Below are 27082 nucleotides of genomic sequence, written 5' to 3'. Positions count from 1 at the left end.
GCAGGAGACGAATAAATTGTTGATGCAGCATTTCCAGCTACAGCAGCAACTAATACCACAGCAACAACAACAGCAGCAGGAACAAATGATGCTCCTGGCAGAGGCCGTCCGTGTCAGAGAAGCCGCACCGCCTTCAAGCCGAAGCGACAAGACCCAGGTGAGGAAAACCGTGAGAGGAGTGTTACAAAAAATGACGTTGAGGTGTTCCGGGCCTTGTTTGAGAGGGTGGCGGACCGTGAGAGACTGCCACAGGAGCAGTGGGCGGAGGTTTTAGCGCCATATCTGACCGGGGAGCCACAGAAGGCATACTTTTATCTTGCCCTGCAAGATGCCAAAGAGTATGACAAACTTAAGGCTGAGATCCTGGCTCAGCTGGGCATAACCCTGGTAGTCAGAGCACAATGAGTCCACCTCTGGGACTTTCACAGGGACAAACCTCCCCGATCACAAATGTTTGACCTTCTGCACCTGGTACAGAAGTGGCTGCAGCCAGAGACTTGCTCCTCAGCCCAGATGGTCGAGAGAGTGGTCATGGATCGGTTTATCCACTCTCTGCCGAAGCTGATTCAGTCCTGGATTGCCTAGGGTGAGCCACAAAATGCGGAAGACGTGGTGGGCATAGTAGAGAGGTACTGGGTGGTCAAGGGTTCCCTGTGTGGTCAAGCAGGGGTAAGGTCTCCTTTCTGGGATTCCCAAAGGGGGGTGGCTCCCAAAAAAGGGGTCTAAATCCACACTGGTGGGCGTCCAAAGTCCCAGGAGGCATCTGAGTCGCAGCCGAGTAATCAATCCCATCCCGTTCTCTTTTGGAGGTGTCATGCCCCTGGCCATATGGCAGGGCCTGGCCCAGTGTCCCATGAACTCTGAGCCAATGGACTGCAGAATAGGCCAGCGTTGCTCCTATTTTGCCTACCCCGCCTGTAGAGCGGTTTCTCAACCTGGCGAGGGCCCTCAAGCATGCTCAGGGTCTGTAAATGGGGTGCGAGTGACTTTACTGTTGGACTCAGGAAGTTTGGTGACCCTGATAAGGGCTGGTACCTGGGAAGGTGGTGGGAGTCCAGTGTATACATGGGGATGCTAAGAACTATTCTGTGGCTTGGGTGGATGTAAGTAGAAACTGTGGCACCGTGTCTCAGGAAGTTGGCGTCATCAAGGACTTGTTGCACCCCATAATAATCGGATGGGACTTTGCATTGTTCTGCAACATGTGACGGAAAGCAGGGACGCCTGGTTGCACGGACGACAGACAGATCGCCCCTAAAGAAACCTCGCCGCAGGCTATAGCGGACGAGTCTCCCTAGTGTGTGCTTATTGGCGACGAGAATGAGATAGCATCCCCTGAGGCCAACATCCCTGATCTGGAGGGGTCCGAGGGAAACTTTGGAACTGCTCTACTCAGGGACTTAACTCTTAAACGGGAGTTTGAAAATGTACAGGTGCCTCAGAAGTCGGGGGGCAGACACTCGGCTCCCTCATTTTTCTATGAAAGGGGATCTGCTTTATAGAGTAACCAAGCCAAGGACTGAGGTGATAGAGCAGTTACAGGTGCCAGGGCCCCATAGACATAGGGTGGTTAGACATAGCGCATACCCATGTGTTGGGTGGTCACATGGGGGCAGATAAGACCCAGAACGGATCCTCCAGAGATTCTACTGGCCTGGGTGCTGCAGAGAAATTATGAACTATTCCTGCCCCACATGCTAGCTAACCTCCACTGTGGCCCACTTCCGAAGTGCCCTAGTACCGTTGCCCATCATCGAGGTTCCATTCGAGTACACAGCAATGGATTTAGTGGGGCACCTGGTAAAATTCACAAGAGGACATCAATATATATTGGTGGTCCTGGATTATGCTATCTGGTATCCAGAGGCGGTACCCTTAAGAAATTCCTCTGCAAAGTGTATCTCTCGGGAGCTGCTCCATATCTTCCCTCGAACTGGTCTGCCAAGGAGATACTGACGGATCAAGAGACCACCTTCATGTCGAAGGTCATGAGGGAATTGTGCAAGACACTGCAGATTTGACAACTCAGAACCTCAGTGTACCATCCCCAGACGGATGGACTGGTGGAGGGTTTTAACAAAACCTTGAAGGCTATGTTGAGGAAAGCAGTGGAGAAGGACGGCTGAGACTGGGACTGTCTGATTCCCTATCTGTTAGTCTCCATCAGGGAAGTTCCCCAAGCTTCCACAGGCTTCTCCCAGTTTGAACTACTCTATGGCCAACACACTCGAGGACTACTGGAAGTCCTGAGAAGCTGAGACCAGGGAAGCTGAGACTACACCCTATAGAAGCGTGATGGATCATATTGCCCAGATGCAAGAGAGGATTGCCAACATGATGCCCATTGTGAAGGAGCACCTGCTCAAGGCACAGGAAGCACAGTCCAGGGTGTATAATAGGTCATCCAGGGTGAAACAGTTCAACCCAGGGAATCGAGTACTTGGGCTGGTGCACACGGTGGAGAACAAGTTCCTGGCCAAGTGGCAGGGCCTCTATGAGGTGATAGAGAAAGTTGATGAAGTCAACTATAAAATCCACAAACCAGGAAAGATGAAGCCCTACCAGGTTTACCATATCAACCTGATTAAAACGTGGCAGGACAGAAAACTGTGGAAGCTCATTGTCTAGTGGCCAAGTCCGAAGTTGAAAACATTGTTACCCTTTTGCTCGTCAGTGTTCCAGCCGCCGTCTTCAGCTGTTATTGGCATCGCACCAGTCGTCTTCTGCAATTTGTGATCTGCTGGATTGCTCCAGTTGTTTGCTTGGTGATCCAGTTGTCACTACTCTACTCAATGTAAGTCTATGAGAGCCAGAACGAGGCTATCATAAGACTCACATTGAGCTTGTGACTATTACCTCCGCCTTCTGGTCAAAGTTGCAGTCACAAGATGGCAGATCCGTACAAGAGTAGCGCAAAGAAGAGCAGAAGACGGCAGCTGGTGAGTGTAATACTAGGGGCAGGGAACTTACATTACTGGCACCACTCCAGCGCTGAAATAAAAAAAATGCTGGAGAAGTACTTTAAGGACCTACTACACTGTGCCTGTGTGATCAGCAGATCAACAAAAATTGTAATACATAGGCGGGGTCCTGCCGAAACGGACAGGATATTTGGATGCTGTGTCCACATGTTACTTCAAGGAGGCTGTCCAGGCATACTCTCCCACCAGATCTGACATTGGGTGTGAAGAGAAGTCACATTAATGCAATGCAATCAGCCAGTGTCTTGTTCACGGTTCCTATTATTTAGGAACTGTTCCACCTAGCAAGCAGTGACATCTCTCCACGCCTGACCTCAAATTGAGCAGGAAGTATTTCAGGATAACTCCTTGAAAAGCTATGACAAAATATGAAAAAAATCTGCATATATAGTGTTCTGGTATTTGGGGTCAGTCACATTTTTATCACAATGGAGCATACTCTCGGTATGGTGTTTTCATCTTTAGGTTGTTCTCCCTAGGCATCTTTACAGAATTGAAAATCCCCCACCAAATATGAATGTAAAAAAAAAGTTATAAAACATTTGAAAACACACAATTTTTACATGCGTGAAACATGAATGAAAAAGTATGTGTGAATGTGGACTAATACATCTAAGCTGTCCTGATCCCAACTGATTATTATGTTATGTTTTTAAAGCAAATGCCTATTGCTGAACTCCGTATACAATTTTACAGATCTAAATGGGCATGCTGGAAGTCAAAATGCAAAGCATATAATAATATGTAGATGTTGGCAGTAGCAGAATATAGCGATCTGGAAAGAGTACCTTTTCAGAAGTATCAAGGAACGTTCCTTGGCTGTAAAGTTCTTGTGGGAATGGCACAATTCCCTGAATAAAATACAAATAATCATTAGCAGACTACAAATCAGAAGGATCTACCTGAATTGTCAGTATGTTGCTTGCTTACCTTTTCATCATCAAAATACATTCTGATACCATTCTGAGTGAAACATGTATAGAGAGTCCCACTCTGGTGCTGGAAGCTTTCAAACGTCACAGAGACATCTTCTGTTTCCAGATCATTCTGCGTTCCAGCCGAGAGATTTGTTTGTTCCAGGAAGCTGATATTATTTTTAGAACCCTTATAAAAATGTATAATTATACATTATATTTATAAATACTTATGTTATTTATTTGTATTTTATTTAACAGTATATTAATTGCAAAATTATATCTTCTGGCTAGAATGTGTTGCAGTACTGTCTCCATATTTGACAACTTTGCAAATTGCCCTAGAGGTAGCTGTCACGATTCTGCCTATCGATGTGTCTGGATGCAGTGAGTGACAGCTCAGCTGTCCAATCTAGGGCAGGGGCACATCAGTATGATGATGGACATCTCAGCCGTCCAATCAGCAATTTAGCTGACTCTCTGCCTCCAATTACTGCCAGTTGTAGCTTAGCTTAAATGGTGTGCGCTTGCTCTGTACTCCGCGTTCTAGCATTTAATCTTTGTTGCCTGACCTTGGACCTTGCCTTTGACCATCTGTTTGCTTTGCCTTTTTGTCTTAATCCACTGCCTCCTGCAATTCTGACATTAGGACTGTGAGCTGAATACACTTTTGCCTTAACCTTTTGTTGATGACAAGCCCTCTTGGTATCTGACCCCAGACCTCTTAACTACCCTACCTCATGGCTTGTCCATTAGTAGTGACTACCATCACAGTAACTAGATAATGTTTACTTATAATAAAAGCCTAAAAAACAATAACATACCTGTTCACTCTCTTGATGTTCCTGAATAATTTGCACCATATGTTCAATGTCTTCTGATATTTCTTCATCCTCTGGGTTTGCCTGTACCATTTGCTGTCTGATGGAAGTATTATCTGGCAGAGTGGACGCTGAAGCGTTCTGAATCACAGTTGTTCTTTCCTCATTATCTGACGCATCTTCCTTCTTTGCCGGACGGATTTTGGAAGCTCCAGTGCCCATTATGGATTTACTTTTCAACATAAAAGTTTTCTGAGGCTTAGCTGTATAAAAATCTAATTATATATTAAAGAAAACAATATTCTAGTTAATAAACGTAAAATAATCAATAAATCAATCAAAATATCCAATGTCTATAAAACTCCATTTGCAATTTCTTCTGCAAAATAGAAGGATATACAGTATTAGGCTGGGGTCCCACTAGCATATGGCATCGGATGCGATATGCTAATGACATTCGGCTCCCGCTCTGCTTCGAGCAGGAGCCGAATGTCAGTGCTCTGTGCTCCGATCCTCTTGCTTAGAGAGGATCGCAGCATAGCTGCGGAGGGGACGGAGAAATCAATTTCTCCATCTCCTCTGCTGCTGGCATCGGCATGCGATCCTAATCCAGCATGCAATCGCAGCATTCTGCGATTTTATTCCAGCCCGATCGCAAGCCGATCGGACCTGGAAAAAAAAAACGTCACTGACCACACCATAATAGGATTAAATTGGTCCGACTGCAATCCGATTTTTTTATCGGATTGCATTCGTCCGATTTAATCGCAAGTGAGAACGAGCCCTTAGTATTAGTTTCAGGAAGTCACAAATGTGGACAAAATTGCTGGTACCCTGCTGTCAAATTAAGAAAACCCCACAATGGTCACTGAAATAACTTGATACTGACAAATGTAATTATCAATTTAAATGTACTTAATATCAACTAATGAAAATCAGACATTGCTTCTGAATTGTGCTTCAACAGAGAAAAAAAACTAACGGCAATGGCTTGCATAAAAAAGATGGTACCCCTAGAAAAGATTGAAAATAATTTTACCAGATATGTTAAACTAAGGTGTGCACTAAGGTGTGCCTTGTAATTAGCATAACAGGTGTCTACAAACTTATATTAAGCCAGTCTGCTTATTTAATGTCAAGATTTCATCCCTCATTGTGGCTTGAACGCAGTGATTGACAGCTCAGCCATCCAGTCTGGTGCAGGGGTATGCTGAGCTGTCAGTGTTTTGATTGACAGCCCAGCTGTCCAATCTGGGACTTGGAGGTGCTGAGCTTTCATCAGATGTTCCCTGTTCCTAATTATTACTCAGCTACTTAACTTGGCTGTCAGTCCCAGATAGCTGTCAGCTGTAGCTTCAGACCAGTGTGGTTTGTTTTCCCTGTGCATTATGCTTTTCTTGTAGACCTATTACTGCCAGACCTTAGAACTCATTCTGACCATCTGTTTGCCTAGCCCCTTTGCTCTGATCCGCTATCTTCCTGGTATTCTGACTTCGGACTATTACCTGACTATGCCTCCGTCTTTTCTCTCTGTTTATGACGTATCCTCTTGACTCTTGACCTCGTACTCCTTTACTACCCTGACGCACGGCTTGTCCATGAGAAGTGAATCAGCATCATATTTAAAAGGTGAAAAGTAGTCACTATGCTGTTTGGTATCGTGGTGTTTACCACACTGAACATGGACAAAGAAAGCTAAGGTAGAGTTGTCTCAGGAGATTAGAAAGAAAATTATAGACAAACATGTTAAAGGTAAAGACTATAAGACAATTTCCAAACAGATTGATGTTCCTGTTACTACAGTTGCACATATTGTTCAGAAGTTTAAGGTCTATGGGACAGTATACAACTGTCCCATAGACTATTTTTCTATTTTCCAAATTGAAGAGACGAATAATATGAAATGTAACCAAAGAGTCCAGAACACTTCCAAAGAGATTAGAGGTGAATTCCAAGGTCAAGGTACATCAGTGTCAGATTGCACCATCCATCACTTTCTTGGCCAAAGTGGATTTCATGGAGGACGACTGAGGAGGAAACCACTGTTGAAAGCAAATCATAAAAAAGCAAGACTGGAATTTGACAAAATGCATATTGACAAGCCATAAAGCTGGAGCTTTTTGGCAAATCACATCAGCTATTTATTCACAGAAGCAAAACTGAAGCATACAAAGAAAAGAACATTATACCTACTGTGAAATAGGAGGAGACTCGTTATGTTCTGGGGCTGCTTTGCTGCATCTGGCAAAGTGTGTCTTGAATCTGTGCAGGGTACAATGAAATTTCAAGACTATCAAAACATTCTGGAGTGAAATGTACTGCCCAGTGTCAAAAACTTCATCTGAGTCATGATCATGGGTCCTCCAACAGGATAATGACCCAAAACACAGCTAAAAATATCCAAGAATGGACATTGGACTATTCTGAAGTGGTCTTCTAAGAGCCCTGATCTAAATCCTATTGAACATCTGTGGAAGGAGCTGACACATATAGTCTGGAGAAGGCATGCTGCACACCTAAGACAGCTAGAGCAGTTTGCTCACGCGGAGTGGACGTCTCATTGAAAGTTTGAGAAATTGTTTGTTTGAAAAAAAGAATAAAATAAAAAATATACATTATACTTACCTTCTGATGGCCCCCGGTGTCCATAGCGATGTGTCCTGGCTTGCCGGCAGCTCGCGATGGTCTAAAAAGGACCTGTCGTGACGTCATTTAGTCATCTGATGGGTCACGCGACTGCCGACGTCGGCGGTCACGTGACCTGTCACATGACTAAATGAAGTCATGGCAGGTCCTTTTAGTCTACTGCGAGCTGCCGGCAAGCCAGGATGCATTGGATAAAGACACCGGAGCCATCAGAAGGTAAGTATAATAATTATTTTTTACGATTCTTTCGGTCACACTATATAAATCCATGCCGTTTGCATGGCTTTATATAGTGTGACCAAGTTGTCAAGCACTTTCCAAGTGATGCTAAAATCGCTTGGAAAGCGCTTGACAACCCGCAGGCGGAAATGTATGTGAAGAACGCTTCACATCCGCATGTCCCTGGCAGGAAAACGCATGTACAATCCGCATGCGTTTTTTCTGCCAGGGAGATGCAGAAATGCTCAGGAAAAATCCGGAGCATTTCTGCATCGTGGGCACATAGCCTGAAGGGTATTTGGAAGCGGTTTTTATTTGTCAACGTGTTTCAAAGCATACAACACTTTTTCATCAGGACAAACCACTATACTCTGTTGTATTACAAAAGGTTGAGGAAAATCTCTTTGTTTGCTAAATTAGATAAATGTGTTCTTTCTGTTCAGGAACTTTCATTCTTGGGTTTTATCTTGTCAGCAGAAGGGTTTAAGATGGTCCCTGGGAATGTGCAGGCCATAATTGTTTGGGTTCAACCTCGTGATCTTAAAGCTTTGCGACTTTTTCTGGGATTCGCCAACTATTATAGGAAATTTATCAAGGGTTTTTCTCAGATTGCAAAACTTCTTACTGACCTTACATGTAAGGGGGCGAATCTCAAGGTTTGGTCGCCGGGTGCTATCATGCTTTTGAAAAATTAAGAGTATTTCATGTCTGCTTCCTTTCTGGATGCGTCGGAGGTCGGATTAGGGGCAGTTTTATCACAGGGGCCCAAAACTCTGACTAAACTGAGTCCATGTGCTTTTTTTTCCTAAAAGATTCTCATCTGCTGATGCATTATCTTATAGTCTCAATTCAATCTCTCCTCCAGAACCTCCACCCTCCATTATTCCTCAGGGTATTGTGGTTTCTATGGTAACCTCGGAGCTGGGAGAGGAGATCCGAATAGTCCAGTTGTTGGCTACTTCCGCTACTCCAGGGACCAAATTTTTTTGTGCCTCTGTACCTAAGATTGCGTCTGTTACAGAGTTCCATAATTCCATTTTGAGTGGTCATCCTGGGTTAACTGCTACACGGAAAGCTATTGCTAGACTTTTTTGGTGGCTGTCCATGCATAATTTTGCATCCGCTTGTGAAGTCTGCGCACGTGCTAAAGTCTGTCATAACCGGCCGGCTGGGAAATTGGCTCCATTGCCAATTCCAGAAAGACGATGGACTCATTTGTGCATGGATTTCATCACAGATTTGCCTCTGTCTCATGGTAAAACTGCTCTGCGGGTGGTAGTTGACCGATTCAGCAAACAATCTTTTGTCAGGATTACCTAATGCAGAGACACTCTCCAGGTTGTTTATTTCTCATATTGTAAGGTTACATGGGATTCCTTTTAACATTATGTCTGATAGGGGAGTGCAATTTGTTTCTAAATTCTGGAGAGCTTTTTGTGGTAAACTCGGGATTGACTTGCCATTTTCATCTGCTTACCACCTTGAAACCAACGGTTAGACTGAGAGGACTAATCAATCTTTGTAAAAAAAAATTAAGGTGCTTTGTGGCAGCTCGGCAGCAGAATTGGTCATTTTTTACCTCTCGCTGAGTTTGCCTTTAACCCCTTCACCCCCGAGCCTGTTTTCACATTCATGACCGGGCAAAATTTTACAATTCTGACTGAAGTGCGAGCGTTTGGAGAGCCCCTGATGTGCCTAGACTGTGGAAACCCACCCACTAGTGGCCCTATATAGAAACTGATCTAGTGTTTTCCTGGTATGTGAATTTTTTAATGTAGTGGCATACGTGAGTTATGTAATGTACGTCAGGTTGGCATACATGAGTATTGTAGCGTGCATCAGGTTGGCATATGAGTTGTGTAGTGTACGTCAAGTTGCCATATGTGAGTTGTGTAAGTCAGAAATAAACGTATTAGTATATGGATGAGTAGTAGACTCTGAAACAGTCTTTCATACACAGACCAGGTTTGTCAGGGCAGGTGTCACACTGATAAATGGTGTCCTTTCATATGCCCTTCTTAACACACCTTCTACCCTTTTTAAGACCTTACTCTTTCCAGCGGGGAAATGTTGCCCTGATACAACACGGGCACTTTCAGTTCTGGAAGTACTGAGACCCCTCATTCCTGACCGCCAAATATTAAGGCCTTAATCACTACTTCCTGGAACTGAAGGAAGGTCCTGGTCTGGCCTGCACATCTTGATAGCACGAAAGCGTTGTACATTGCCATCTGTACAATGTGCACAGTCAGCTTCTTACACCACACCTTTGCATTTCTCATGGCACTGTACGGCTGGAGGACTTGATCAGAGAGATCAACTCCCCTCCATGTTCTTGTTGTACCCCAGTAAACAGTTTGGTTTGTGGACCTTTGTAGAGGTACCGAATACAGCGGTTGGGGTGCTGGCATCACCATGTATGGTGGTCAAGAAAAGGACATCCCTCTTGTACTTGTACTTGACCACCAGCATGTGGTTGCTACGCTGGGCTCTGCTCTTGTCATGCCAGGGCAGGGAGATGCCCAGCGTGCGATGCAAAGAGAGGGGGTGAGGGAGCTGGTGAAGGGGAGCCCTGACGATAGGGAGAGGGAGAAGATGGTGATCCCTCAACACTCACCTTATGCTGACACCTGTGCTCCTTATCGCCCTAGATGGGTCCTTCCCCCTGTGCGCCGTCATGTGCCTAAGCCCTGGCTGACCCTGGGTCATAGCCCTAGATAGTGAGCAATAAGACAACACAGGGCAAGGGGCAGACTGTCACGTGTGTGTCAGATGTAACAGACAGTCACTCTGCAGCTGGCTGCAGAAGGTCACTGCGTTTGGCATTGCAGACGCCTTCTTAATCCTTTTGACTTTTGGACCCAGCAGCAACCTCCCTCCTGCTCTGATTGACACACCCTGGGCTGGGTGTTTATAAACTCTCAGTCTGCTTTAGTGAGTCGCCGTTGATATTCTCATTTTTCCCTTGTGAAGGCTTGGAGCTAGCTTCCTCTCTGGTGCCCTTGGAGGACGTTTGGTGCTATCCCTCCGGTGTCTGCTCAAGCTAAGTTTTCCCCCCTTTATTTGCCTCCCTTGTTGTCTTTAGTTTTTAGTGGGGACTGACCAGTGCTCACCCCCCCCCCTCCCTATCTAGGGCTTAGCTCTATGGATATACAGGGCTTAGGTTTCCTGCTCGGCGATTGGTGTGGAACCAATATTGGGATGGTAGGGTAGGCAGGGTGTTATTAGATCTGCCTAGGGGTCTCCACTCCCCCTTTTCCTAGTGTCTGGGCTTCCTTCCCCTCTTCCCTTCGTGTTGCACTTAGTCTTTCCCACACTGTGCGTGACATTATCACCGGCCGTGCATATATATATAAAAAAAAAAATTGACACGTGTTTTTTTTTTTTTGTGTGTGTGTGGTTTTTTTTCTGGTGTTTTTTTTCTTTCTTGCTTCATGGATCCCATTGCTGAGCTGTCAGAGCAGCTGCACAGGCTGTCTCTGGAGGTTACTGACCTCCGCTATGAAGTTCAGCAGCAGCAACAGTGGCTGCAGGTCCCTAATGTTGGAGTCTCTTCAGGTAGGCCGGTCCAGCTTGACCCCAAGGTTGCCCTCCTGGCCAGATTTTCAGTAAGTAGGGACGTTTTTTTGTGTTCAAGGAAGCTTGAAAACTGTATTTTAAACTTCATTCTTACTCCTCCAGTGATGAGGAACAACGAATGGGAATTGTGAACTCACTGCAGCAAGGAGATCCTCAATCCTGGGCTTTCTCTTTGCCGCAGGGTTCGGTTTGTCTCCAGTCTGTGGAGGGGTTTTTCAGGGCTCTAGCCCTCATTTATGATAACACTGACTGAATCTCCTTGGCAAAGTCCAGGTTGCGTCGCCTTCATCAGGGGAGTCAGTCAGTGGAGATGTACAGCTCCGAATTCCGCAGATGGGCAACTGATATAAAATGAAATGACCCAGCTCTTAGAAGCCAATTTTGTCAGGACCATACTGAAAAGTTGAAAGATGCTTTAGCAGTGTATGAAACCCCAGAGTTCTTGGAGACTGCCATGCATTTGGCTATACGTATTGATAGACGCCTTTGGGATAGGTGGGTGAGACCACCTTCTACGGAGCCTTCTTTTCGGGGTAATGCCCCTTTGCAGGGGGGGGGGGGCGGTCTGGCGGTGAACCAGTACGGGGGGAGTTGGAAGAGCCCATGCAGTTAGGGGGTGCCTCTGCATCGTACATTTACCTGGAGATCAGCAAAAAGAAGGGCATGTGTTTTTTTTGTGGAAAAAAGGGACATTTTATTGAGGTACGTCCTTTGATTCCTAAGCGAATGAAGACTTGATTACCCCTTGGTAGTCTGGAGTTGGATAAGCAAGGGGTGCATTTATCGTCAACCTGCAATTCCCGGTTTGTCCTGACAGCAGAGGTGGTGCTAAAGAGCAAAACTGAGAAAATATCTGTGTTTGTTGACAGTTGAGCTGGAGTCAGCATGGTTGATGCTGAGTTTGTGACATCTCATGGTCTTGCTTGCTGTACTTTAGCTAAGCCCATTCCCATCTTCGCCACTTGCTCAGAGAGCTCTGACTCAGATACCACATGGTGTAAAACCATGCTATGCCCTGGACGGTCTTCTCACCTCAATTGTTTTAGGTCTACCCTGGTTGGTGAAACATAATCCATTGGTGGATTGGAAATCCAGGGAGATCATTGAGTGGGGAGATTGCGGCCATGACAACTGTTTAAATATTTCCCTTTCTACAGTCTCTACAGAGACCTTACCTGCATTTTTGTCTGGTTTTGAGGATGTTTTTTCTGAGAGGGGGTGTCAGGATTTGCCTCCTCATCGAGCATATGACTGTCCTATTAACCTGACCCCCGGAGCTAAACTACCAAAGTCCAGACTGTATAATCTTTCTGGCCCTGAGAGACAAGCCTTGAAGGATTTCATTGTGGAAAGTCTGGAGAAGGGACATATCAGACCCTCATCTTCGCCTGTGGTGGCAGGGTTCTTCTTTGTGAAGAAAAAAGATGGCGGTCTACGTCCATGTTTATATTTCCGGGAATTAAATCAAATTACCATCCAGGATTCATACACTCTTCCTCTGATTCGAGATTCGTTCAGCCAGGTTGTGGGAGTTAAGGTGTTCTCCAAGTTGGATTTAAGGGGAACCTACAATCAGAGAGTGGGATGAATGGAAAAAAGCGTTCAATACCCCTGAAGGGCATTTCAAGAGTCTGGTTATGCCTTTCGGTCTGACCAATGCACCTGTGTTGTTCCAGCATTTCATTAATGATATTTTCCATCATTTGGTGGGCAGGTTTGTGGTGGTCTATCTGGATGATATGTTGGTTTACTCACCTGATTTTGAGACAAATCATGGGCATGTTAGACAGGTGCTTCAGATATTAAGAGATAACAAACTATATGCCAAACTAAAAAAGAGTGTTGTCTCTGTCCAGGAAGTGCAGTTTTTGGGGTACCTGTTGTCATCTTCGGGTTTTCGGATGGATCCGGAGAAGATTTGTGCTGTTCTTGATTGTCCCGAAAACCTGAAGGCTCTACAATGTTTTCTGGGCTTTACTAATTTTTACCAGAAATTCATTCAAAATTATTCAGTAATTGTGAAACCCCTCACGGACATGACAAGGAAGGGGTCTGATTTTTTCAAATGGTCAGATGCCACCCTGCAGGCTTTTTCCTCCCTAAAGAGCGACACCCATACTCAGTCAACTCGATGTTTCCCATTCCTTTATTGTGGAAGTTGATGCATCAAAGGTGGGAGTTGGGGCTGTGTTGTCTCAGGCAGGGGTCGGACTGGGGCACCAGGACACCAGTGAATTCTTCGGTGGGCCCGGGTCCTTGGCGGGCCCCTGAGCAGGACAGACGGGGGTCTGCTGATTAACATGGCCGCCGGTCCACCTGCAACGGGGCCTGGAGGTGCAGGGGGGTTGTGGCAGTGCGGCTGATAAAGGAAATCTGGCTTGCTTCTCGGACCCCAGGCTCCGGAGGGCCCATGGCCAGTTTGCCCTCATTGTGTGCGGCGGACAGGGAGCGATCCCTCCAGCTCCGCTGCTGACAGGAGAAAAATGGCAGTGGAGCAGAGGGATCCGTCCTTTGCTTCCGGCCCGGTGCTTTCTCCCTGACACAGGCTTGCGCAGCTTGATGATGTCAACGAGGATGCTGCGGAAGAGTGTTGTTGCTTTTTTGTTTTTTTAACTAATACACTGGGGATGAGGGAGAGCAATGACGATGGAGGAGGCGTGGGGGGGGGGAATATGACAATGACGATAATGGAGGAGGTGTGGGGGGGATATGGAAATGATGATGATGGAGAAGGTGGGGGAGATATAGCAATGATGGAGAAGGTGGGGGAGAGCAATGATGGAGAAGGTGGGAGAGAGCAATGATTCAGAAGGTGGGAGAAAGCAATGAAGGGGATGGGGGAAAGAAATGATGGAGGAGGTGGGGAAGAGCAATGATGGAGGAGGTGGGGGGAGAGCAATGATAGAGAATTATTTGGACGCTATATGCTGTTAATATCTGGTCTGGTCACGGTGTGGTGGTATTTCTCCCTTGTACAATATGTGGCATTATTCAGTCACTATGTGGTGGCAATATGTGGTCTGGTCACAGTATGGTGGTATTTCTCCCTTGTATGTGGTATTATTTGGTCGCTATATGCTGGAAATATGTAGTCCAGTCATGGTGTGGCGGTATTTCTCCCTTGTATGTGGTACTATCAGTGTTAGTTAAGTGGATTGTGTTGTTTATGGCGGTCATTTGTTCCCTCTGATATTAACTAGAAGAAGATTTTTTATTTCCATTAGTGATTAAATACTTGGAAAAGAGCGGCAGAGATGCACTTAGGCTATGTGCCCACGATGCAGAAATGCTCCGGATTTTTCCTGAGCGTTTCTGCATCTCCCTAGCAGAAAAAATGCATGCGGATTGTACATGCGGATTGTACATGCGTTTTTCCTGCCAGGGACAAGCAGATGAGAAGCGTTCTTCACATGCATTTCCGCATGCTGGTTGTCAAGCGCTTTCCAAGCGATTTTAGCATCATTTGGAAAGTGCTTGTCAACTTGGTCACACTATATAAATCCATGCAAACGGCATGGATTTATATAGTGTGACAGTAAAGAATGGTAAAAAATAAAAAATAAATGTATGCTTACCTTCTGATGGCCCGCGCTGTCTTTATCCGATGCGTCTTGGTTGCCGGCAGCTCGCGGTAGATTTAAGGACCTGCCGACGTCAGCGTCGCGTGACCCGTCACATGACTAAATGACGTCAGCGCAGGTCCTTTAGTCTACCGCGAGTTGCCGGCAAGCAGAGACAAGGAGACCGGGGGCCATCAGAAGGTAAGTATAATATTTATTTTTTATTTTATTCTTTTTTTTACAGGTTCTATGGTACCCAGGTCCGGAGGAGAGTCTCCTCTTCTCCAGACCCGGGTACCATCCGCACATTGAAACGCTTGGATTCCGCATGTACAGATGCAGTGATGCGGATTACATGCGTTCCAATGCAAGTCAATGGCAGCGAAAATGCAGTGTTTACGCAAAATTAATGGTAGTGCTGCGGATTTTTCCACAATGATAATATCATTGGGGAATATGGCAGACCTTCTACCAAGCATTTTTTAAGCGTTTCTGCAGCGGAATTGCCGCTGCGGAAACGCTTAAAAAACGCATAGTGGGCACACAGCCTTACAGGGGTTCTCTGGGGAAAACAAGTAATCACCTCTCCACAGGATAAGTGATAAATTATTGATTAGAATGTGGAGCTTTTATCCCCATTAGACTGGAGCAGCATGTCCGAATCGACCACTGATCCATTCATTCCCTAAGTGGCTGTTCTTGTTTTTTTCTGGAAGCCCCAAAGAGAATCAATGCAGAAAGTTGTGTGATTAATCCACCGACTGTGGGCAGTAGAATTTTTTAAAACGTCCAGTTGATTTTCTACACATTAAAATACAGTGCAGCATGTTGCATCCACAGGGCTAGACTTTAAGAACAACAATCCTACGCGTTTCAGCTAATGGAATATATTAGAACTAAAATAAATTGCTCTCAGAATGAGACTTTTCCTATTGAAGATGAAAAAATAAAAATATGCTTGCAACACAGAGGCTACAAGACTTGGAGTCTGAATAGGGCCCAAAATATTGCTAGCAATATGGATAGAAAAGTCTTATTGAAAGAAAAAAATATTAATAAAAACACTTTGACAAGTTCAAATAATATTACATTCACAACGGAATTTTCTTCCCAATACAAGGACATAGTTGACATTATAAAAAAAGTATTTGCCTATTCTGAATCATGATACTGTTTTCAGTAATGTCCTGAGTGAAAATGTGGTTAGATTTGTACCAAAGCGTGCAACCACCTTGGCAAGTTTGCTTTCACCCAGTTTATTATTGAGTGATAGCACACGTAGTAACCATACTTGGGTTATCCTGCACAGGTTTTTATGGCTGTGGTCATGCCCAATGCACTGCTTGTGGTTATGCTATTAAAAGTAAAACCTTTACATCCAATAACACCGGAGAAGTGTTCACTTTGAAAAACTTCATTAACTGCAATACTTCCAAAGTGATATATCTGAGTGCACTGCATGTAAATTGCAGTATGTGGATTGCACCCCTAAAAAACGCATTAGAAGATATCTATCAGATACCGCTAATGTGAATGCAGTCAATGTGTCAGCAGTATCATGGCATTTTAGATCTGGTCATAATAGGGACACTTCCAATTTCAGATATATGGGTATTGAAAAATTCTTTAAACCTATAAGAAATGGGGAGAAAGAGGAAAGTTCTCAATCATGATTTTTAAACTTAATATCAGGTCACCAAATGGATTGAATGTGAGACAGGATCTTATCTTGCAATATTCATGAATAATCCTGTTTACAGTATTTATGCTAACTTATGATGTATTTATCGCACTGTGTTAATAATTGCATGGTAATATTTTTTCTCTGTGCTCTTTATTAATATACATATTTTTTTTAATTTAATTTCCATATACCTGCATAAGTCTGCACTTTCAGTATGAAAAATAAGGGAGTTCCTACCTACTGACTCATGACATCATTAATTAATTAGGAAAAAGGAAATATAAAGACTCTGTTTTTAATTTCAAAGTTATCCATGACTAAGGCTTCCAATAGCTGAAATGCATAGGATTGTTGTTCCTAAAGTCTAGCCCTGTGGCTGCAACATGCTGCACTGTATTTTAATGTGTGTAAAATAAACTGGACGTTTTAAAAAATTCTACTGCCCACAGTCGCTGGATTAATCACACCACTTTCTGCATTATCTTCAATCTGCCTGGAGCCAAAGGCTAATCCGAGCTCAGGGGAGAATCCAGAAAGTAGGAGGACGACAGAGAAGGGGTGAGCTGAATTTTTCTTCTTAATATTTTTTCCATATAAAGAGAATGAATGAGGCTGCGGTCAGACGTCCCACCTGCCGCTGCATTTTAAAATGGGGATAAGTGTCCTGACAGGGATAAAACTTCCCCATTCTTCCGATAGGTGCGTTTTCTAATGTTCGGACCCAAACGATCAATAAGTTATCACCTATTTTGTGGAGCCCATGGATCAGTGATAACTTGTTTTAACCAAAGAACCCCTTTAATGCAAACTACTGTAATTGTACATCCCAGTTATAGTATGTGCACAGTAGATGTGCAGGAGCCGCCTGTGATTTTCAGTCGACGCTCCTCTATAACAGGAATAACGGCTAACAGGTATTTGCATATAGCTGTACGGTGGGCTAACAGGTATTTGCATATAGCTGTAGGGTGGGCCCCAAGGATCAATTCCTCCTGTGGGCCCCAGAAACCCCAGTCCGACACTTGTCTCAGGGTCCGTCCCCTGGTAAATAGTGTCCATGCGCTTTCTTTTCTAAGAAATTAGTTTCGGCTGAGAGAAATTATGACGTGGGTAATAGGGAGCTTTTGGTGATTAAATTGGCGTTCGAAGAATGGCGACATTGGTTGGAGGGGGCTGTCCATCCTATTACTGTTCTCACTGACCATAAGAACGTGTCATATCTTCAATCGGCTAAACATCTCAACTCTAGGAAAGCTAGATGGTCCCTGTTTTTTACTAGGTTAAATTTTGTTGTCGCTTTCCGTCCAGGGGTCAAAAATGTCAAGGCTGATGCTTTGTCCCGAAGCTTCCCTGGTGGTGGTGACCATGAGAACCCTGCCCCGATTTTACAGAAGGGGGTAGTCATTTCGGCATTGTACCCTGAACTGGAGGGTGAGGTGTTGGAGGCCCAGGGGGACGCCCCTGCCTCCTGCCTTTAAGGAAGGTTATTTGTACCATCTAATCTGCGCCGCAAAGTAATTAAGAAACATCACAACTCTGTGCTTGCTGGACATCCAGGTGGTAAGGCAACCGCGGACCTCATTTCGCGTCGTTTTTGGTGGCCGGGATTGCATCGGGATGTTGTTGAACATGTATCTGCGCGTGTTCTAAAGTATCGCATACTCATCCGTCTGGTACTCTTCTTCCGCTACGGATTCCTAGCAGGCCATTGAAACACTTGTCCATGTATTTTATTACTGACCTACTGGTATCTGCAGGCAAAACTGTGGTTTTTGTGGTTGTAGATATGTTCAGTAAAATGGTTCACTTTGTCGCATTACAGGCACTTCCGAATGTTGGATAGATTAGAGACAGTAAAAATATATTGCAGTAATCGTCAACTACAGTATTTTTTACTAAATTTAGTTAGGGTTAGTGTCAGCGCGGAAACAAATCACACCCATTTGTGTTTCCTATAGCCATCGAGCACTGGTGCACATCAGTCAGTGAACGGCCTCCGGTTGTTGCTTTTTTTTTTTTTTTTTTGAGTGAAATAAAATAAAACATTTTTTAGATTAGGCATAGTAAAAGTATGTTGTAGTAATAGGCGACTATTACAGTATTTTTTACTGAACTGAGTCAGGTTTAGTGTCAATTGCGTCCGTTTAGGAAGTTTGTTTTTTATTTTACCAAATGGCATTGCTAGGCTCAAGCCTATGATCGGGGCTCCTACAGCACCGATCATAGGCTGGACATCAGTGTATCAAGCAATCTGATTGCCTTAAACACTGAGAAACGCTGCGATTTGCTGTTCAGAATTGAACATTACACACATATATATATATATGTATACACCGTACAGACCAAAAGTTTGGACACACCTTCTCATTTAAAGATTTTTCTGTATTTTCATGACTTTGAAAATTGTACATTCACACTGAAGGCATCAAAACTATGAATTAACACATGTGGAATTATATACTTAACAAAAAAGTGTGAAACAACTGAAAATATGTCTTATATTCTAGGTTCTTCAAAGTAGCCATCTATTGCTTTGATGACTGCTTTGCACACTCTTGGCATTCTCTTGATGAGCTTCAAGAGGTAGTCACCGGAAATGGTCTTCTAACAATCTTGAAGGAGTTCCCAGAGATGCTTAACACTTGTTGGCCCTTTTGCCTTCACTCTGCGGTCCAGCTCACCCCAAACCATCTCGATTGGGTTCAGGTCTGGTGACTGTGGAGGCCAGGTCATCTGGTGTAGCACCCCATCACTCTACTTCTTGGTCAAATAGCTCTTACACAGCCTGGAGGTGTGTTTGGGGTCATTGTCCTGTTGAAAAATAAATGATGGTCCAACTAAACGCAAACCGGATGGAATAGCATGCCGCTGCAAGATGCTGTGGTAGCCATGCTGGTTCAGTATGCCTTCAATTTTGAATAAATCCCCAACAGTGTCACCAGCAAAGCACCATCACACCTCCTCCTCCATGCTTCACGGTGGGAACCAGGCATGTAGAGTCCATCCGTTCACCTTTTTTGCGTCGCACAAAGACACGGTGGTTGGAACCAAAGATCTCAAATTTGGACTCATCAGACCAAAGCACAGTTTTCCACTGGTCTAATGTCCATTCCTTGTGTTCTTTAGCCCAAACAAGTCTCTTCTGCTTGTTGCCTGTCCTTAGCAGTGGTTTCCTAGCAGCTATTTTACCATGAAGGCCTGCTGCACAAAGTCTCCTCTTAACAGTTGTTGAAGAGATGTGTCTGCTGCTAGAACTCTGTGTAGCATTGACCTGGTCTCTAATCTGAGCTGCTGTTAACCTGCGATTACTGAGGCTGGTGACTCGGAGAAACTTATCCTCAGAAGCAGAGGTGACTCTTGGTCTTCCTTTCCTGGGGCGGTCCTCATGTGAGCCAATTTCTTTGTAGCGCTTGATGGTTTTTGCAGCTGCACTTGGGGACACTTTCAAAGTTTTCCCAATTTTTCGCACTGACTGACCTTCATTTCTTAAAGTAATGATGGCCACTCGTTTTTCTTTACTTAGCTGCTTTTTTTCTTGCCATAATACAAATTCTAACAGTCTATTCAGTAGGACTATCAACTGTGTATCCAACTGACTTCTGCACAACACAACTGATGGTCCCAACCCCATTTATAAGGCAAGAAATCCCACTTAATAAACCTCACAGGGCACACCTGTGAAGTGAAAACCATTTCCTGTGACTACCTCTTGAAGCTCATCAAGAGAATTCCAAGAGTGTGCAAAGCAGTCATCAAAGCAAAAGGTGGCTACTTTCAAGAACCTAGAATATAAGACATATTTTCAGTTGTTTCACACTTGTTTGTTAAGTATATAATTCCACATGTGTTAATTCATAGTTTTGATGCCTTCAGTGTGAATGTACAATTTTCAAAGTCATGAAAATACAGAAAAAAATCTTTAAATGAGGTGTGTCCAAACTTTTGGTCTGTACTGTATATATATAATTTTTTTTTTTTTTCGCTTTTGTTTTTTACAGCTCTTCTTCAAAGAGCCATCATTTTTTTTTACTTTCCGTTTGCCTACACAGAGTTTGTTTTTTTTTGCAGGACAAGTTGTACTTTTGGGTGTTAAATTTTACCATATAAAGTGCCTTAAAAAATATTCCCACCCCGTGAACTTTTTGACATTTTTTCACATTACACCCACAAACTTAAATGTATTTTATTGGGATTTTATGTAATATTCTAACAAAAAGTAGCAAATATTTGTGAACCGTAAAGGAAATGATTCATGGTTTTCTAAATATTTTAAAAATATAAATCTGAAAATTGTGATGTGTATTTGTATTCAGCCCCTCAGTCAATACTTTGTAGGACCACCTTTCTCTGCAATTACTGCTTATTAATTACTGTCTTTTAACGTATGTCTTTACCAGCTTTACACATATAAAGGCTGAAATTATTACTCATTCTTCTTTGCACACTAGCTGTAGCTCAGTGAGATTGGACAGAGAGCATCTGTGAACAGCAATTTTCAAGTCTTACCACAAATTATCAATGGGATTTAGGTCTGGACTGTGACTGGACCATTCAAACACATGAATATGCTTTGATCTAAATAATTCCATTGTAACTATCGCAGAATGTTTAGGGTCGTTGTCCTGCTGGAAGTGGAACCTATGCTCTAATCTCAAGTCTTCTGCAGCCTCTAACAAGTTTGCCTCCAGGATTGCCCTGTATTTAGCTCCATCCATCTTCCCATCAACTCTGACCAGCTTCCCTGTCCCTGCTAAAGAAAAGCATCCCCAAAGCATGATGCTGCCACCACCTTGTTAGACTATAGGGATGGTGTTTTCAGGATGACGTGCAATATTAGTTTTCCACCACACATAGCGTTTTGCATTTAGCCCAAAAAGATCTACTTTGGTCTCATCTGACGAGAACACCTTCTACCACATACTAGCTGTATCTCTTACATGACTTTTAGTAAACTGCAAACGAGACTTCTTATGGCTCACTTTCAAAAATGGCTTTCTTCTTGACACTTTTCCATAACTCCAGATTTGTGGAGTGGAGTATACAACTAATAGTTGTCCTATGGACAGATTCTCCCACTGGACACTGATCAGGATGATAATCTGCCCCAAAAGCTTATTTTACAGGAAAGGTGGAGTTATCAGTGTGATATGTAGTGGATGCTCTCTGCTCTCATGATGACACTGCAGAGCTGCATGTGATTATACCTGACACATCTGCAGGTTCATCTCAGTGCTTCAGTTTCCTTCACACAGGCAGCCAGTGTTGCAATACACCAGAGCTCAGCCAGCTGCGAAACATTGTAAGAAGACAAAGTTCACTTCTACTGTTCTGTGTTAGTTACATGTCTCACACTTGTAATGCAACATTATGATTGTGTAACAACTCACACAAGAAAATAGGTAAAACACTAAAAAACTGCAACTGACCCAGCCGGTTCCTTTAAAGACTAGAGATTCTGACCCTGCAGTCCCTGGTGGAAACTACGCGGCCTGCAATAGACCTAACAACAAACTAAACATTGGCAGCTCAGACTTATGCTGCCTAAATGGCCGTTGAGCGCTTCATGTTCCTCCTAAGGAACCGGAGGGCAGAGCAGAGTGCAAATTTACCTACAGAAGGGATGAGGGCTGAGACAGAAAGAGATCCCAGAGTGAGTTAAAACAAACCACGAAATACAAAATGAAAAGATAAAGTATGTACTGCTAGAGAGTATGCCACCTACTTCCTAAACAAGAAATGGAAGACAGGTGCATGGTGAAAAGCATAATCAGCAGAAAGATAAACCCTAACTGGTCTTTCACTGACTGGCATAAACAAGGGCAGTATTGCTGGACATCAAAATGAGAATATTACCAGCAGGAAATGTCAGCAGGGGGAAAGTATACATAGCCTCACCCGAAAGGTGACTGGGCAGACAAATGAATGAATGAAACACCTGTTATCCTGGCTTTAATCTTTTTAGGTTTACAGACAATAAACACCCAGAGAAAGGTTTTAACTGCTATGGCTCAGCGGATAAAGAAGCCGACCACAAAACACAGGCTCAAGGGTTCAAACCCAGAATAATGACACGCCCCCTTTTATTTCAAACAAGCAAATGGAGGCAAATTCTCATGCAGATCAATTTCCAGCCCGGAAGAGGTAATGCACATATACACATACAGTACAGACCAAAAGTTTGGACACACCTTCTCATTTAAAGATTTTTCTGTATTTTCATGACTTTGAAAATTGTACATTCACACTGAAGGCATCAAAACTATGAATTAACACATGTGGAATTATATACTTAACAAAAAAGTGTGAAACAACTGAAAATATGTCTTATATTCTAGGTTCTTCAAAGTAGCCACCTTTTGCTTTGTTGACTGCTTTGCACACTCTTGGCATTCTCTTGATGAGCTTCAAGAGGTAGTCACCAGAAATGGTCTTCCAACAATCTTGAAGGCGTTCCCAGAGATGCTTAGCACTTGTTGGCCCTTTTGCCTTCACTCTGCGGTCCAGCTCACCCCAAACCATCTCGATTGGGTTCATGTCTGGTGACGTCCCGTCCCCGTCCCACCTCAGCTCTGCCTATTTTGGTGGAGGTGGGCGAAACTGACATGAAAACGCCAAAAGTAGCAATATTTTGGTGCAACTCTGTATTATGGAAACATTTGTGTGGACCATCCCATCCACAAAAATACATGTAATTTTCTTCTGGTATCATATGTATTCACTGTGATTGTTTTTGGTCCTGTATTCATGCATTGCGTTTGATTCTGGTATTGTATTTAAATACCTAACTTCATTATGATATTATATTTATTTAATTGGCTTGGTGTTTGCACTGTATTTATTGTACTTCTAGTACTAACTGTACGGTCCCTGTCAATCAAAGTGCTTAAAAGGGTTATCCAATACTTTTCTATTTATGGTCCATCCTTAGGATAGGTCATCAGTGTCAGGTCGATGGGGGAGCAACCTCAGCTATCAGCTGCTCCTGGCCAAACGTGAACAGTTGCGGAGCAGAACTGTACAGTGAGTCAGCTGCATAATGGCCGCAGCAGGGTACTGCCGATCCACCTCTATTTATTAGAATAGGGGCAGATGTTCAGTATCTGGCCACTATACAGTTGACAAAGCTGTTCTCCTCTGCTTCACAACTGCTCACATCTGTATAAAAATAACAAGCAAGTACATGGGCAGCACGGTGGCTCAGTGGTTAGCACTGCAGCCTTGCAGCGTTGGGGTTGGGTCCTGGGTTCAGATCCCATCAAGAACAACAAGGATTATGTATGTTTTTCCCATGTTTTTGTGGGTTTCCTCCCACACTCCAAAGACATACAGATAGGGAATTTAGATTGTGAGCTCCAATGGGGACAGTGATGATGTCTGTAAAATGCTGAGGAATTAATGGCGTTATATAAGTGACTAAAATAAATAAAATATAAAAAAAAAAAATATTATATATTCTTAATCCTCCATGCATGTAACTAATAACTTTACAATGATAAAAAATTAAATAAGAATATGTTAACGGCATAGTGAATCAAGCAGGAAAAACTCCAATAGTTAACAAGCTATGTCATACACAGAGTTTTTAAACCACAAGCATACCAAAGTAAACACATTACCTACAGTGTAACCATCTAGGAATCCACCACACTCAACTGTTCACATCTGGCCACAGTCAGCACTGGTAACAGCTAATTGGCAGGGGTGTCAATGTCACGCCTCCACAGGTCTGATATTGATAGCCCATCCTAATGCCACGTTCACACGTTCCGTACCTGGTGAGTGTTTTACATCAGTATTTGTAAGCCAAAACCAGGAGTGGGTGATAAATACAGAAGTGGTGACGTGTTTATATTATACTTTTCCTCTGATGGTTCCACTCCTGATTTTGACTTACAAATACTGATATAAAATACTGACCAAATACTGAACATGGGAACGATGCCTAAGGATAGATCATCAATATAAAAGTACTGAATAACACCTTCAAAGTGGCTGTCCTTTTTATTTAAGAGCAGGATTCCACAATCCTTCATGGTCCCTCTCACTGTGATGAGATTTCATGGGTTAGGCCACGGCCCCACTATCAGTATTCGGTCAGTATTTTTTTTCAGCAGTGAGAGCCAAAACCAGGAGTGGGTGATAAATGCAGAATTGGTGACTTGTTTCTATTATACCTTTTCTGATTGTTCCTCACCTGGTTTTGGCTCCCACTCCTGAGAACAAATACTGAATGAATACTGATAGTGGGGCCGTGGCCTTAAATAAAAACACAGGCACAGAGAGGCGATAGGTCATCTTTAAGTCAGACTATACACAATGTATTTAAAAGTCTCCTGAGTTTTAAACTGATCATATGAATGTGGAAATAAAATGCATTATTACATGACATAGTTCTGGACAATCCGCTACATATAAAACATTACCTTAGTTACTCAGGACGTCTCCTGCAGTTCTTGCTTGCAGACATCCATCATAAGGACAGCAGTCACTGAGCTCAGGTGTATCTCCATCGTATGACAATGACGGAGACTACAGGTATGTGAGATTTGTTATCTCGCTGTTTAGCAGGCTATGTTTGGACTGTCTCTGGGGCCACTTGGTTGCTGTAGAGCTGTTGCTCCACCCAATGCTGTGAAGCTGACAACAAACACTTACTTACAGCCACATTATCTTTCATCATCTAATCACCAAAACACAATAGTGACTTTATACTTCAATGTGACTTTTTCATGAGTACAGAACAGTAAAATAAAGGAGTAGATTGCACTCTGTGTGCAAGAGAACTGCCTACTGTGCCCGCCTGTGGCACAAGCAGGGGTGGCCATATCATTGAATCAGCAACAGAGGGGTCCAAGTGGTAAGGGGGCCCATTTCCACCTCCAAAGCAGCAAGGAGATATTGTCATAGCAGAACTTGGGTACTGCAAAGGACCCATATACTTTTCTTGCACAGAGGCCCTTCTCTGTCTGTATCCACCACTGGACACAGGGAAAATAGGGAATCTCTCTCCTGGCCTATGAAATCATTTCTACGTATAGTCAGGCTTTAAGGTGAATTCCTTATTAAAATAATGAGAATCCTTTTGAATCTTTAAACCCTTCCCATTATCCACTGTACATGCATGATGCAGCGGGATGTGCGTTCCCGCCATCCTCCGTACATGTATGGCGCTTTGATCGAGCCGGCTCACGAGCAGAGACGGCAAAATCATCAGCGGGTGTCAGCTATATATCTGAGTTGACATACATCTCCGATCGCTACTAGTGCAATTTAACCCCTTTGAATAGCGACAGCAGCATCTATCTGCTTATACAGGGATGGAGCTCCCTCTTTCATCTGATCGGCATCACACAATTGTGGTATGTTGGTGGTATACATGGTGACCCCAGGCACAATAACGGCTGCGTGGTCACCCAGCTACGGTGGCCTGTAAGGTCCTGCCGAGGCAGAACCTGACACACCTCCTGCCTATGTGAGATTGACAGATCTAATACCCTGCAATGCAAACGCATTGCACAGTATTAGGCCACGGCCCCACTATCAGTATTTGGTCAGTATTCGGTCAGTATTTTTTCTCAGGACTGAGACAAAACCAGGTGAGGAACAATCAGAGAAAAGGTATAATAGAAACAAGTCACCAATTCTGTATTTATCACCTGCATTTTGGCTCCCAATCCTGAGAAAAAATACTGACCGAATACTGGTAGTGGGGCCGTGGCCTTAGGAAAGCAATGCGAGCAGGGAAAGTTGATGTTCCATACTGCAACTAAGTAAAAAAAAAGTTAGTGTGTAAAAATGTGAAAAAAATGGAAAAATGTTTAGCAAGTACAAATGCTGCTTTTCTGTAAAAAAAAAAAAAAAAGTAAAGGAAAAAAGTACACATAGTATCACCATGTCCAGAACAAACTGTGGCGCCTCTGCGGGTCCAGTCGCCACAGAGGTACTGCATCTCAGCCATAGGTGTGGTACCCCTACTCAGGTAAGGAGGGAGCACTAACCGGGACCCACACACCCCCATCCAACACCACATCACTCCAGTAGGGAAGGGTGACATTGCTCCTGAGGGAGAGCACAGTCCCTGTCCCTGGCTGGAGGAGGGAACCAGGTAGAGGAGGTGGGTGTAGGAAGTAGTTTAGGGGAGCACACAAGGAAGGACTGAAGGTAGAGGGGACCACGTAGAGTGACAGTTAGTGACGCGGGTCACATGACAGACAGTATAAAAAGACCGGGAGAAACATCTAGAGGGGCCCAGTGAGTGAGGACCGTTGAGGAGTAGGGTCCTGACAGAGTGAGGGCCCAGTCAGAGGATCCCAGTAGGAGAGAGAACGAGAGGAGCGAGGGAGTCAGAGAAGGGCTCCAGAGACAGAGAAGGGATCCTAGGAGCATGGAAAGTGCTGAGTCCACCGGTGCACCCGAATTCACGCCGACCGTAGTCGGGAGAAGGGATCAGGTCGCTGTAGGGGACCGGCCTCAGACTAGTGGAGGACTGCAAGACTCAGCTAGCAAACCGGAGACGGCGGTATCTCTAAGTGCCGTAGCCAAAACCACACACTTTTGTTTAAAAGGTAGCCATATAGGACCAAGGGGACAGAGAGGACATCGCCCAACAAGGCCCACGCCCACTGGCTCGGGACACTGTGTGTGAGGCGCAGGGCAGGAGGGCGAGAGCCAGCACAGA

The 27082-nt window shown here is 44.0% G+C and overlaps 1 protein-coding gene across 4 annotated transcripts in view; it reads right to left on the bottom strand.

Moving 5' to 3' along the window:
- Nucleotides 1-25054, bottom strand: part of LOC141165905 (uncharacterized) — a 132046-nt gene extending 106992 nt beyond the window's left edge. Inside the window, exons 1-5 of one of the 4 annotated variants that reach the window (XM_073651963.1) lie at nucleotides 24828-25054; nucleotides 6906-6978; nucleotides 4720-4991; nucleotides 3912-4085; nucleotides 3770-3832 (exon numbers count right to left, since the gene is read on the bottom strand). In XM_073651963.1, the coding sequence (XP_073508064.1) occupies nucleotides 3770-3832; nucleotides 3912-4085; nucleotides 4720-4959 (477 nt within the window). In that variant the 5' untranslated portion in view covers nucleotides 4960-4991; nucleotides 6906-6978; nucleotides 24828-25054. Of the gene's footprint in view, nucleotides 1-3769; nucleotides 3833-3911; nucleotides 4086-4719; nucleotides 4992-6221; nucleotides 6716-6905; nucleotides 6979-24827 lie in introns of those variants that run through there. The other 3 variants (XM_073651962.1, XM_073651965.1, XM_073651964.1) reach the window with 3 other exon arrangements.
- Nucleotides 25055-27082: the final 2028 nt, after the last annotated feature.

This window comes from Phyllobates terribilis, unplaced genomic scaffold, assembly GCF_046119375.1.
Source record: "Phyllobates terribilis strain yellow unplaced genomic scaffold, ASM4611937v1 Scaffold_11__3_contigs__length_659146591, whole genome shotgun sequence".
NCBI classification, from domain to species: Eukaryota; Metazoa; Chordata; class Amphibia; order Anura; family Dendrobatidae; genus Phyllobates; species Phyllobates terribilis.
Note: the sequence above shows the minus strand (reverse complement) of the source record. Positions and strands in the feature narration are given on the sequence as shown.